The sequence below is a fragment of the Poecilia latipinna genome, unplaced genomic scaffold (genome assembly GCF_001443285.1).
Source record: "Poecilia latipinna isolate Pla-1442-1.1 unplaced genomic scaffold, P_latipinna-1.0 Scaffold1246, whole genome shotgun sequence".
Taxonomy (NCBI): Eukaryota; Metazoa; Chordata; class Actinopteri; order Cyprinodontiformes; family Poeciliidae; genus Poecilia; species Poecilia latipinna.
In genome coordinates this window covers 1-13,252 of record NW_015113862.1, presented here as the reverse complement: position 1 = coordinate 13,252, position 13,252 = coordinate 1, and the positions used below count along the sequence as shown (strand labels likewise).

General features: G+C 43.4%; 2 protein-coding genes across 2 annotated transcripts; one reads left to right on the top strand and one right to left on the bottom strand.

The window, feature by feature from the left end:
- Window positions 1-499: 499 nt before the first annotated feature.
- On the bottom strand, window positions 500-7,867 carry gldn (gliomedin). The gene is made up of 10 exons (XM_015054362.1): window positions 5,934-7,867; window positions 5,514-5,565; window positions 5,409-5,426; window positions 5,186-5,284; window positions 3,616-3,717; window positions 3,418-3,534; window positions 3,183-3,263; window positions 2,974-3,099; window positions 2,736-2,886; window positions 500-2,659 (listed from the first exon to the last, which is right to left on the bottom strand). The coding sequence occupies exons 1-10, from the start codon at window positions 6,456-6,458 to the stop codon at window positions 2,194-2,196; spliced, it is 1,737 nt and encodes a 578-aa protein (XP_014909848.1). The 5' UTR covers window positions 6,459-7,867; the 3' UTR covers window positions 500-2,193.
- A 1,601-nt stretch (window positions 7,868-9,468) lies between these two features.
- cyp19a1a (cytochrome P450, family 19, subfamily A, polypeptide 1a) lies at window positions 9,469-12,912 on the top strand. Its single transcript, XM_015054363.1, has 9 exons — window positions 9,469-10,152; window positions 10,235-10,385; window positions 10,475-10,629; window positions 10,722-10,886; window positions 10,968-11,082; window positions 11,169-11,277; window positions 11,370-11,532; window positions 11,742-11,983; window positions 12,472-12,912. The coding sequence occupies exons 1-9, from the start codon at window positions 9,957-9,959 to the stop codon at window positions 12,727-12,729; spliced, it is 1,554 nt and encodes a 517-aa protein (XP_014909849.1). The 5' UTR covers window positions 9,469-9,956; the 3' UTR covers window positions 12,730-12,912.
- Window positions 12,913-13,252: the final 340 nt, after the last annotated feature.

Below are 13,252 nucleotides of genomic sequence, written 5' to 3'. Positions count from 1 at the left end.
AGGGAAGTTATGCATGTCCTGTTCTCGTTCCGCGGTGCAATCACAGGTCTATTGATAGTGCTCTGTAAAAGTGCTCAAGCAAAAACTTTAAAAAAGTGTGTAACTGTCGTCATTTTGTGCCCACAGCTGAAATCTTTTAGCATCTACTGTAACCAGCTCTGTGGTTCGTTATTAAGTCAGTGGTTTCCAGTGTGATTCGAGTCGTTGGAATCTGCTTTTCGTTTCAATAGTTTTGGCCCCTCCGGCTTCTCGCCGAAGAGCGTCGCTCTTAACGGCGACGCCTCTCTTCCCCTTTCCCCGCCCCCTCCGTCCACTGATCACTGGCTGCCCATCGCTCACTGTGGCCTCTCCAGGTTTGAGTTCGACCCGATCCAAGTGTGTGTTCTCTCTGCCGTGTCTGCCTACCGACCCGCCCGCCTGCCTGTTAGTGCGACAGCCTCCCTGCTAGAACATCGAACGCCCCCCACCCCCGTGACTGTAACTTTAAGTGTTTCATCTGTGTCGTCTAACGCTAAACACCCGACCGCCCAGAGCAGAAACACAAAGGTTCACTGCTGGTTTTTGCACAAAACGATATCGGTTGTATGTTTGTGGGTTGTTTTCTTTTGTTGTTGTTGTTGTTTTAATTGAGTTGAGTTTAATATTTAAAGTATTTATATGTTTGTGTTTGGTTTACTGTTCCTTTGAAGAACTGTTTTAACTTATTGCCTTTAATTTTAGGAATGTAAGAGCTTTCACTGTTTCCGATTGGACGACGTGCAACAGTCTACCGTTTGTGTGTTTACCTCGCCAGCTGTTTTTATTTCATCCATGAGAAAATAGATATTTGCACTCAAATTAAGAAGACACTAAAAGTTTATTTCAAATATATAGGTTATCAAAGAAACTGTTGTATACAAATGAATGTATGGCTTTATTTGCCCTGGTAGTAAAGCGTTTAAGATAGTTTTACTATATAAATATAAATATATATATATATATACAGTACGAACTACAACAACAGCTTGTACAAACATGAAGACATTTCTTTATTTTTTGGTTTGTATCATACCAGTTGGATTAGTTGTGACTTTTGTTAAGTGTGTGGTATTTATTAAAGAGATTAGTGTTCCTCCCTCTTTCTGCCCACTACATGTGCTGTATGTGTTTTAGGAGTTTTACCAATGCTGTTCGTTGTGCGTGTGTGTGTGTGTGTGTGTGTGCGTGTGCGCGTGTGCATGCAAAGAAAGCCAATATCATCGTTAGATGTTTGCCAGGGCCATGGAGCCTGGGGGTGTTTGTGAGAGACGGGTCAAGGTAACAGTTTTACCTTTGTAAAGTGAATAAATGATTTTTATTTCATCGGGTTTGCTTTCTTTTTCTTTTTAAAAGTTTTTTTTTATTGAGAGGCGTAGTCAGTCAGCACTGATGCTGATTCACCACAAACTGTAGAAAACATGCAAACGTTGCGGCTAAGGCCAAAATTATCCATATGCTTGGCAGATTTTGCTTTAAAATCGTTTTCATTTAACAAAAAGTTTGTTTCTGAAAGGAAGTGAATCTGAGTGTTTTCCTTTTTTTTAACTGCTTATTTACATATTTCCACATTGTATCTACAGCCACAACAAACTGTAATATTACTTCTAATTGGAAGTAATATGTTGGTAAAATAAAGTTTAAATGTAAATCTGCCATGGATATGGATAATTGGGGGGTATAAACTTTCTACAAAATATGGATTGCCATGCATTTATCATCAAAAACAGACAGAAGGTAAATCATTGGTTCAGTTCGCAACAACAGGTATTTATCACAGCTTTTTTTTTTTTTTTACTTGTAGTGGAGAAAACAAGTTATTTTTGGTGTTTAAGGAGATTTTGGTGCTTGTTAAAAGTTGCAACATTAAAGATACTGAAATGTTAAAAGTGTGTAAAGTGAAAAAATACAAAATTCTAAAAAACGAGTTCAGTCTATTAGTAACACTGAAATACCACTTTCAACTCATGCAAGAACAAACGCACAAACAATATAAAGTCAGTTTCCTGTAGAAAAAAAAAACTATTTAAAATCTGTTCAGACTCATTTGGATAAATGTTCCACATGACAATGAAGACTAATGTATATTTCCCGCTAAATCTAGTAGTGCAATAACTGTGTCAACATCAACACGGGGTTTGCTTCGAGAGCATGACGTAATGGTTGTGTCTGCGGTTATCACTCATCAGAGATGTAATGGACCACATAGAGCCTGACGTAGCTCTGGTCCCAAACGTACAGGTGTCTGTCCTTCGGGCTGTAGGAGAGCATAGCCAAAACTCCCCCAGGAGACCTCAAGTCAAATGTCATATTCACTGCCTTCCCCTTCAGCAAGTCGAAAGCAAAGGTAACTCTGGCGTCCTTGGTGTCGGTGACGTACAAGACGCCACAGGCGATGAAAGCGTTGCCGGCCTTGGTGCGGGGGTACGTGGTGTTTATGTAGGACGTGACGGAGAAGGTCTTCTGGTCCAGCTGGGCTACCAGGATGCTCTCATCCGCTCCCGAGGCAAATATCAACCACAGGCCGTTTTCGTCTGCCGCCATCTTGAAATAGGTCTTGGAGTTTGTCAGCAGATACGACAGGTTGTTGAACAAGGCGTTGTCTACGTAGAGAGTGTGAAGCCGCCTGGTTCTGAAGTCAAATCTGGGAAGGGGCAAACCAAAAAGTGGTGAATTCATTGAAACTGGGATGGAACCGCTCTAAGACAAATAACACGTACCTGGCGATGGTAGAAGTACCAGCGATGTGATAGTAGAGAGAGCCGTTGTGGACGGTGTGGCCGCAGCCTTGGTAAAACTTCCTAACATCCACCGTCTCGCTGCTGCCGTTCTGGAAAGCAGCCATGCTTTGGTACTCCTTCACCATGCGGCCTGAGGGAGTTTCAGGCACAACGTTCACCCAACCACCGTCTCGGTGTGAGGACTCCTTGGCAGAAACGGAGAGTCAAAGCGGCTCACCTGAGAAGTGTTCTGCCACCCATATCCTCTCGTCGTCCAGGTGAGCTGTGTCTTTCATCCACGTGCCAAACGTGCTCTCCATCTTCGCCACAATTCTGGGATTTATCAGAGACTTGATGAGGCACTCTGAGGGAAAACAAAACACGATTAGATGTTTACGCCTGTAGGTCATTGATTATTAGCGCTGTGGGGAAAAAAGACACGCTCACCGTTCTTAACCGGCTTTTCGTGAAGTTTCACAGCTTGTTTCACGGTCAAAGTTTCGTCGTTTGGCACGGCGTGCAACAACCCTGTCGGACAGTGTGATCGGTTTAATGTTCTTCCCTTCTCACTCCTGAAAGTTATGCTGAAGTGCTTGAAACCTTCTAGCACTAAACATGTCAAATTCAGAAATATGGGATGATTGTTTCGTCAGCTTTAAGGTTATATAGAGTTCAAGTCTACCCAGAGTATGAGCGGTTTGCAGGTGAGCTCTGTGGTGCCTCGTCCTAGGAGGCCCTTGAGGCCCAGGAGGTCCCATGGGTCCAGGAGGCCCTGGAGGGCCAGGAGGACCAGGAGGCCCTGAGCAACAAAAGATAGCAACATGAAGATGTCTTAACCTTTGCAATTTAAGAAAAGACTTCTTCTAAACTGTCTCCTTACCCTCAACAATGACATCATTGGATGGTTCATATGCTTCTCCGGGTGGACCAGGCTCTCCTTGTTCTCCTTGTTCTCCTGGTTCTCCTTTCTCACCCGGAGGTCCTGTAGAGGACATCATGTTAAACAGCAGAAAACCATCCAGTATACCAAAACACACTGACATTTTTTTGTGACATACTAATACACAGGCTTTGTTGCATCCATAATGCGATCCATTGTGAAGTGGAAGGGGGAGAATTGGGAGATTTTCCTAAGTCATTCAGCTGAAGGCCAAAACCACAGTAATGAGTAATATTTGCTGGAAATGTGAGGAAAAAAAGAGCTGTTTCCACCTCCTCTGCCATTCACGAGTAAGACAATGCAGCATTGAAATATCTGACTAAGCGAGGTGAACTAGCAAAAAGAAAAAAATACCATCTGCAGTTACAGTTTGTCTGCTCACACGGCTTAGCAATCAACACATTCCCTTTTTATTGTTGCAGATTTACTGTGTTTACATAAAGAGCCAAAAACATTATATTTCTTTGCGTGAAAGAATCAAACACAACATTTCCACGATGCTTTAGTTACAGATTCCCTCTTAAAATGTTATTTTATTTTTGTATCATAGTCTAGTCATAGTTTGAGGTAGAGCTGAGACTCTACGTAAAAAAAAAAAAGTTTTGATTTGCTCTCAAATGATCATTTTTACATTTTATTTAGGAAAACAGCAAAATAATCATGTCAGTGTCTCATTAACGTTTTCGCACAAACCTATTAACGTTGTCCAAATGCTGTCCAAAGTTTAAACAAAATAATAAAAAAAAAAAGTACAGAAGCACCTAAAGGTCAGCAGAAGTTTGACAACATGTCAAACTTAATGAAAAATATTTATACCGATATCGATATTGACGATATGGACTCTGTATTTTCTTGGTATTGGATTCATACCAAAATATGCAGCATCACACACCTCTAGTATGCCAACAATTTAATGAGGCTCAAACCATCTGAGATGCTCAGTTTATTACTGCAGCTACCTTCAGGTTTCAAACATGCAGCAGCCATATTGAGCCTCAACTTTTCCAAACTGAAATGTTGATTTTAAGCAGCCTTCCAGCTGATTTGTCTTACTTGTCTTACCTGGATCCGAGAGAACAGACATTATGTGCCATAAACCTAATTAATATGTATTTATTTACTTACTTATTTATTTAAATCCTTCATTAACTTAATGGTTGTATTTAAAAAAACTGCACTATGAAAGTCATGCCTTTGCTCAAGTGAAAGGATGTAGTACTACAATTCAAAAGTGTAAAAACAATATGTAATAACAGAGTATTACAAGATTACAAAAAATTTTCAGCCCCAAAATGTTGCCAAGCAGCCTGTGAACTGGGCTTATGTTTATTTATCCCACATGTATCTGAATTCTCGAGAAGAGCGCGTTTGTTGGTAGTGGATTTTTTAACCTCAGGTTATCTTTAGCCCATTGATTGTTCCATTATGCCAGTAATTCCTCTCTATTATGTCCATAACTGCCTGGAGCTTTAATAAAAATGGCCAGAGTAGATCCTCCCTCTCTCCATACCCTTCTTCCCTCTTTTTCCATCCGCTCCAGGCAGTCCATTCAGTCCTGGGATGCCATCGGTCCCATTGTGGCCTGGCAAGCCGTCTGCACCAGGCAGACCTACACAATAAATAGATTGAATGGAAAAAATAAATAAATTAGCAGACAAGCAGCTCCTCCACTAATGGGAAAGAAAAATAGGTGGCATTTCAGATTAGGGTTTAAGATGTAAGGCTTCACTCACCCGGCGGCCCCGGCGGTCCTGCAAAGCAAAGTGTGAGGTCGTTAATGAGTAAAGTGTCAGCTCTGTCTTTACATGTAAATTTGCAGCTAGTTCATGAAGGCATACCAGCGAGGCAGACTCCCTTAGTGCTGTTGCAGATGTCAATCAGCAATTTGATCTGCAGAGGAAGAAGGAATATCTAGATTTACCATTATAGTGAAGGGCATTGGATTAAAATGTGAGCAGATTTTAAAATGCATGCAGATAAACATTATTTTTGATTAAAGCCCATGCTGATCTGTACGAATAACAATGTCGGAATCTTATTGGTTGAAAAATTCTCCTGTTGCTGTAGTAGTTTTGTAATCTGCAGATTGCGTTAAGCAGCTCATCGTCTCGGATGCTTCATAATAAACTGGGATAAAATCAAATCTGCAGCCTGTGATGATGGAACAAACCAATTTAGCTCAATTGGATTTAAATACAGGATTTAAAACAGGAAGGTGGCTGACTTTAACGAAATGATCAACAGCTCAACCATCTCACCGGCACCATGGAGTAAGTCATCATCATCATCATGTCATCCTGTGTGTTGTAATGCTGGCCGTGTCGGTGCTTGTGCTTCAGCTCGTGCTTCATCTCGTCCTTCTCCTCCCCGACCTCCTGGCTGGCCTCCTTCAGGCGTAACCCCTTCCCTTCGTCGTCATGGTGACGCTCCCGCTGCAGGTCCTTCTCCAGCTCCTCGCTCCTCTTGTTCCTGGAGTACTGCTGGTACTGCGAGCGGTCCCCGGGGCCCGCTCGCAGCCCCGCCGCTCCCCTCGGCACCTCCTGGAAGAACTCCACCACCGAGCTCTGCTCCACCTCGGCCAGCCTCGCTTCGGTCTGCTCCAGCCGCGCGTGCTGCTGACTCTGCTGGACCATGAGGACGAGGAGGCCCACGGAGTTGACCAGCGCCACCACGCACGTCCCGTACAGCACCATCCGCTGCGAGACGGTCATGCTGGGGGTTGGGATCCACATTGTCAGAACCTCACCTCCTGGTTTCTGAGGGTCCACAGCTTGCTTCAACATTCACGGGAGGATGAAGTTCCAGCTTAGGCTCGGAAGTCCAAAATACCAAATCACTGTGGTCGGTTGAATTCAAAAGAAAACCATTCGAGCGCTCCAAATAACCCCGGTGAGCCTCAGTGCGTACCCTCTACCATGGTGGTCTGATCTGAAGACTGACTGGTAAACACAGTTGTGGATGTGCTGTTCACCCAGTTGCAGCAGAGGTAGTGTGTATGTGCGCGCACGGCCAGCGTAGGAGTGGGCATTACACAATCTTCTGAGCTGGTCTGGGAAGAAACCCCGGCCTGTTCAGTCACCTGATTTATATTCATCAGAAGCCATTTTACTGCACCGCCGTGGGCAGACTGACATCACGCACATCAACACACGCATGCACATTTTGTGTGATGCACACGCAGCGGTGCTCACATGCATAACACATGCAAACATTCAATGCGCCCTGGACAAAGTTCTGTGACGTCGCGTCATAATTTGAATTCAGAGAAAGCAGACAACATCAGAGAACATCAATGTCACCGCGGCGCCTCTAAGTTGGTTCATCTCCCTCGGTTTCCGAGCGCCTTTGTCTTCCTCTCCCCTCCGGCTCCTCAAGCCTGTCACATCTTTGCGGCTTTCATTCACCGACGGCACCACTGACCCATTTCTTTTCCTTCGATTTGGTCCACGACGGGGACATTTCACCTGAAGAGTGACAGCTCAGGAGGGAATTACATAAATAACGACCTCCTAAAACACTGAAAGATCTCAGAGCTGGTAGCGGTACCGCTTTGGAGTTGTTCAAAGCCGAATCACTTAACTTTTCTGGAGATATTCACTGAAACAGACTTGATGCCTTTTCCAGCTACTTTCTGTAACTTTGGCGGATAAAGACGTACAGATTTCACATGGATGAAGGAAGAAAGCAGATTCTCACTACTGCTTTTAGAGCTAGCGTGGGGGCTCATGCCTGAGGCTGTGGGTCACGGACAAGCAGCTTGAATTGCTCCTCCAGATGTGTAGACATGTACACAGATAATGTCTTAAAAACATGGAGGCTGTTCCTTTGTTGCGCGTCATTCACTGCCCCAAGCTTAGCTGATAAAAAACAGAGAGAAGCCTCCATTTGGCAGATGAACGCCAAAGGAAAATGTCGACTCCTGTACAGATGGCTCGACTTGAAGATGTTGCTATAGCTGACGCTGTTTCAAATTTACAAAGTAAACATTTGTGTTTTGTGATCATCTCCAGGTTTAATGATTTTCCTGCAGAGCATCTTCATGTCTTCTTCCAGGCAGTTGGACTCAGGAGTTTATGAAGGATACGGAGATAACCTGCCGTATGTTCAAGGAAAGTTCACTCTCCTGCTCAGTGCTTGCAAGGTTGAGTTTTATTAAAATCTGTCTGGTACAGTTCAGAGAGGAGGCCAGCTAAAAAAAAAAAAAAAAGCCATGATGAGCATTAAAACACTGTTTTACAGAGAAAATCTTAATCAAAGAAAGCAGCTGCAGCTGTTAAAACATCATAAAAGTTTAAACTTTACTAGAATGAAAACATTTTAAATCATATTGAATCCTGTGAGACTCAGGATAAATATGCCTGTAAGATTTAAAAGTTTCTGCTACTGTATACAGTAAGTGAAGTTAATTGCAAAATTCAGGGAGCGGACCATAACACTGCACTCTCTGGCTGCTAGCTCCACGTTTTTATGAGAGCTTAGGGCTGATCTTCTCTCCATTATCGTATCTTTCTTCCAGCCCTGCAAACCCCTCCTAAACTTGATGAGTTACATTTGTCAAAGTTTCTTAAGTAAGTCGTTGGTGATTTAAACCGAAGTCTACTCACATTTTCCAGTGCACATTTTTCATATTTTTGTCATAAAATATGGGCAAAGATGGGGTTAGGGTTAGATAGGGTTAGGGTTAGTTAAGGTTAGGCAAATGGTTCTAAAGTTGTAAGTTTTGATTGCAAGACAGAGGCAAACATTTGTTCATCATCTAACATTTAACTGTTCAACCATCGCCTAATGTTCAGATGCAGTAAAGACAAAGTTGTGGTTGACCACAGCCCTGAACCCAGAGACAAGTTTACCGAGGGGCTGCCGTTGCCTAATCATGCAGAACAATCTTGGTCTGAGCCGTCACCCAGGCCTCGGTTATTGTGACAGGCCCTGAGCGCACAGTCGCGCGTTTGAGCCGTGCGCATTCTTGAACTCGAATGTGGGCAGTGAGTGAACTGACAGAGCCTTTCATGCAGAGCGACTAAACACGGCAAAGGGAGAGATGAAGCCAAACACTGTGGACTTTGTCTTGAATTACAACCCTCAGCACCCAAAACAAGATGTTAAAGGAGGGCGTTATGTATGTTACATTATTTATATTTCAAGAAGGCAGAAAGTTTTGCTTCCAACAAAGAGTGCACACTGTTTTATTTCTTCAATGTTTCTCAATCAACTGAACGATAATCATGAAAGAGACGATTTCTATAAACAATAAAATTCAAAGTTTGATTCTAAAAAATCATATTTGTTGAATTGCATTATGAGAACAAATTGGCTTCCTAAACCCAGGAAAGCTGTTGGTGATTATCATTAGACGAAAAAAAAAAAAAAATTCCTAAGCAGCACGAATTTCTACCTTTCTTTATAAAAGTTTTATCCATCTGTGAGATGTGGTGGTGGTATTATGGTGTTGCCGGTTTTATAGTATACTAAGAGAGGCGCTAATATTAACAGGGTGTAGCAGGTAACGTGTAGGTCTGAGGTGAAACTATGAAGTTTAGGAAAGGGAAACAACTGCTTAGTATGTGAATGAATTTAAAACTGAGGAAAACAGATGTTTTAAGGTGATGTCTGAGGCAAATGCATAAAAAAATATATTTGCAAACGATTAATGAAAGCAACTTTTTTATCCCATTTGTACCTTAACAACAGATCTCGAAATCCTCATTTAAATCGCTTATTTTGAGTGATTCATGAGTAAGGAAGCAGACCCTGTGAAGCTCTTAGAAACCCTAATCTGACCAAACCGAAAGCAACAAATCATATTAAATAAAAAGTGAGCTTGTAGTATATCATCCCAACTTTATCAGCGCTGCCTGGCCTGCAAAGACGAAAACTACCAACGAATTTGGCTGCAGAGATAAACCTCCCATAATGGCAGCGATAACACGGGGTTTCCCATACACTCTGAAACCAGCTGTTGTGCGTAGGATCACATTCCTCTGATGTTCAAAGGACGACTCGATGCTTCTCATCAACAAAACGACAAACAAATGGTCCTGTCAACATGCACTCGCTCAACTAAGACCTGTACGCTGAAGGGCACAGGCGCAAATCCAGCTTCTCAAGGTCCTCCCTGTATTGTTTACCATTTTCCAAAGATGTTGTGGCTTTTGTTTTACCCTGACCTGGCTTGTCACCAGCTCAAAGAGCCTATAAAGAGAAAGCTCAGGCAGCTTTCATCATTTTACACTGGCTGGGCGTGAGGAGCTTCGTTGACGCCGTTTTGTTCGCTCCGTCTTATGGATTCGATCCCTTCCTGTGGCGGGACCATGTCTACTGTGGATATGGATGGCGCGGTGACAGACCTGGTGTCCCTTTCCTTAAATGCCACAGCACACCTGTCACCTGGCATCCCGATAGCAACAAGAACCCTCATTCTTCTCGTTTGTCTGCTAGTGGTGGCCTGGAGTCACACGGAGAAAAACACGGTTCCAGGTAGGTCCGGCTTTAGTTTCTTAGCCTCAGACAACGAGCTTAGAGCAAGCTCCAAGAAATTCACTGTCATCTACCACAACAGGCCCTTCGTTCTGCCTGGGTTTTGGTCCACATTTATCGTATTTGAGATTTATCTGGACTGGGATTGGCACAGCCAGCAACTACTACAACAAGAAATACGGAGACATTGTCAGAGTTTGGATCAACGGAGAGGAGACCCTTATACTCAGCAGGTTGGTTTTCTTCTTTAACGCTAAATACGCTGTACACATCTGATCAACTTTTATAACAACCGGTGCATCTCTTTCTCTCCCTTCCTCAGGGCCTCAGCAGTTAATCATGTTCTGAAGAATGGAAAATACACCTCCCGTTTTGGGAGCAAGCCAGGACTCAGCTGCCTCGGCATGAATGAAAGAGGCATCATCTTCAACAACAACGTGGCCCTGTGGAAAAAGATACGCACCTATTTTGTCAAAGGTATCTTCTTAGAGCCTCAAACCGGCTCTGTGGAGTGCAGATAGTTCACACGACTGTAAATCACAAACAAACCCCCGCACCCCCTGTTTTAGCCCTGACAGGTCCCAATCTGCAGCAGACGGTGGAGGTCTGTGTGTCCTCCACGCAGACCCACCTGGACAACCTGGACAGCTTGGCTCACGTGGACGTCCTCAGTTTGCTGCGCTGCACTGTGGTTGACATCTCCAACAGGCTCTTCCTGGACATCCCTCTCGACGGTGAATACAGCCGGGCGTCTCATAAAATAAACGAAGTGGTGCTTCAGAGCACGTTGAGCTAACCGTTTGTGTCGTCTGCAGAGAAAGAGCTGCTGCTGAAGATTCACAGGTATTTCGAGACATGGCAGACGGTGCTGATCAAACCTGACATCTACTTCAAGTTTGGCTGGATTCACCAAAGACACAAGACAGCAGCGTGAGTCAGTGTGCTGTCGTGTGCATATGTTGACCTGTAGGGGTTTATTTTTAACGGCAAGGCAACATTGATTTACCTTCTCACAGCCAGGAGCTTCAGGATGCCATAGAAAGCCTCGTGGAACAAAAGAGGAGAGAAATGGAGCAGGCAGATAAGCTGGACATCAACTTCACGGCAGACCTCATCTTTGCACAAGTTGGTGTAATAATTGCATGGTTCCAAACAAAGCCTTGAGTGTTTTATTATTTTTTTTAATTATTATTTTCTCCCCATCTCTTTGCTCCCAGAACCAAGGCGAGCTGTCGGCTGAGAACGTGAGGCAATGCGTGCTGGAGATGGTGATCGCTGCTCCGGACACTTTGTCCATCAGCCTCTTCTTCATGCTGCTGCTCCTCAAACAAACCCCCCATGTGGAGCTGCAGCTGCTGCAGGAGATAGACACCGTCATAGGTGAGCTGCTCACCGCGCTGCATTAAACACTGTAGTGTTGCATTGCAAAAGCGGCAAGCCTGATGCTTTCAAGTGAGTTGGATTCAACACTAAACTAAAAGGGTTGCATTCAGTTGTTTCTCCTGACATTTATTTCAGACAACTTTCTTAGTCACTTAGCTGTGGAATATCCCAGCTTCTGGTAATAAAATAAGATTTTTGTCTTGAAGGCGACAGACAGATGCAGAATGGGGACCTGCAGAAGCTGCAAGTGCTGGAGAGTTTCATCAACGAGTGCCTGCGCTTCCACCCGGTGGTGGACTTCAGCATGCGGCGAGCGCTGTCGGATGATGTCATCGACGGTTACCGGGTGCCGAAGGGCACAAATATCATCCTGAACACGGGCCGCATGCACCGGACGGAGTTCTTCCACAAGGCGGACGAATTCAGTCTGGAGAACTTCCAGAAGAATGTGAGTGGTGAGAAGGTTCACGGTCCAAAAACAAACTTTTAAAGACTGCTGTAGTTCTAATTTAAATGTTTAATGTGTAAATGTAAGGGAGCAAACTTCATTTTCAAACTTGTTTGATTGTTGTTTTTTTTCCTCTTTACTATCCTCATTGATGTGGATTAAAATCTGATTAAACCACTTGGCAGAAGTTTCAGCGAGGCATTGCTGCAACATTTTGAGTCTTCAGTCTGCAAAATGAATCGTGTCAGAAGAAAATCCTTATTTATGCATGTGAAAGTCTAACCAACTGCTGGAAACATTGATGATTACGGTGGATAATGACTGAAAATATTAGCTGTAGAGAAACTGAAATATGGCATTCGTTATCTGCCTGAGTGATTACAGTGTTTGAAGGTGCAGCTTTGAGTTTTCGTTTTTTAAAACTCGACCATTTCAATCGGCTCTCTGCTCACTCCTCCCCCTCAACATGCCGCCTGTCCTCTTTCCAGACTCCTCGCCGTTACTTCCAGCCGTTCGGCTCGGGCCCTCGCTCCTGCGTTGGCAAGCATGTCGCCATGGTGATGATGAAATCCATCCTGGCGACTCTGCTCTCGCAGTACTCTGTCTGCCTCCACGAGGGCCTGACCCTGGACTCCCTCCCACAGACCAACAACCTTTCCCAGCAGCCTGTGGAGCATCAGGAGGAGGCCGAGCAGCTCAGCATGAGATTCTTACCCCGACAGAGAGGAAGCTGGCAAACGCCTTAGACGCACCAACAAAGTCCACATAACATTGTATGGATGCGCCCTCTATCACTATTGTCTTGTGATTGTACAAAGCACTGCTGTTTCATTTTATGAGTCATATATTTTGTGTTTATACTTATTTTGTTGTGAACTATGTACAATGTAAGTGTATGCTAACTTTGTAGTAAATGTAAATTATGTTGAGAATGTGTGTTTTCGTCTTCCTTTTGGTGGTTTTAACGCTGTATGAAAACTGCTTAATTTAACTGGAAATAGTTAATAAATAACAGTTATTGTAATACATAATATATACGTATCAGTACAACTAAAATTAAACAGAAAGTGTTGCACTAACAACTTTAGAAACATTCATGGCAAGTTAAATTAAGAGTGAAAATGCAACAGTAAGTAGAAGTAATTTAAATAAAAGCACATGGTGTGCAGGTCAAGACATCTGTAATGTATCATAAGCATCTACTTATAAGTTCAGATGATTTTTGAAAAGCTAAAAAATAAAAAAAAGTTTAATTTTTTGTACATGGTG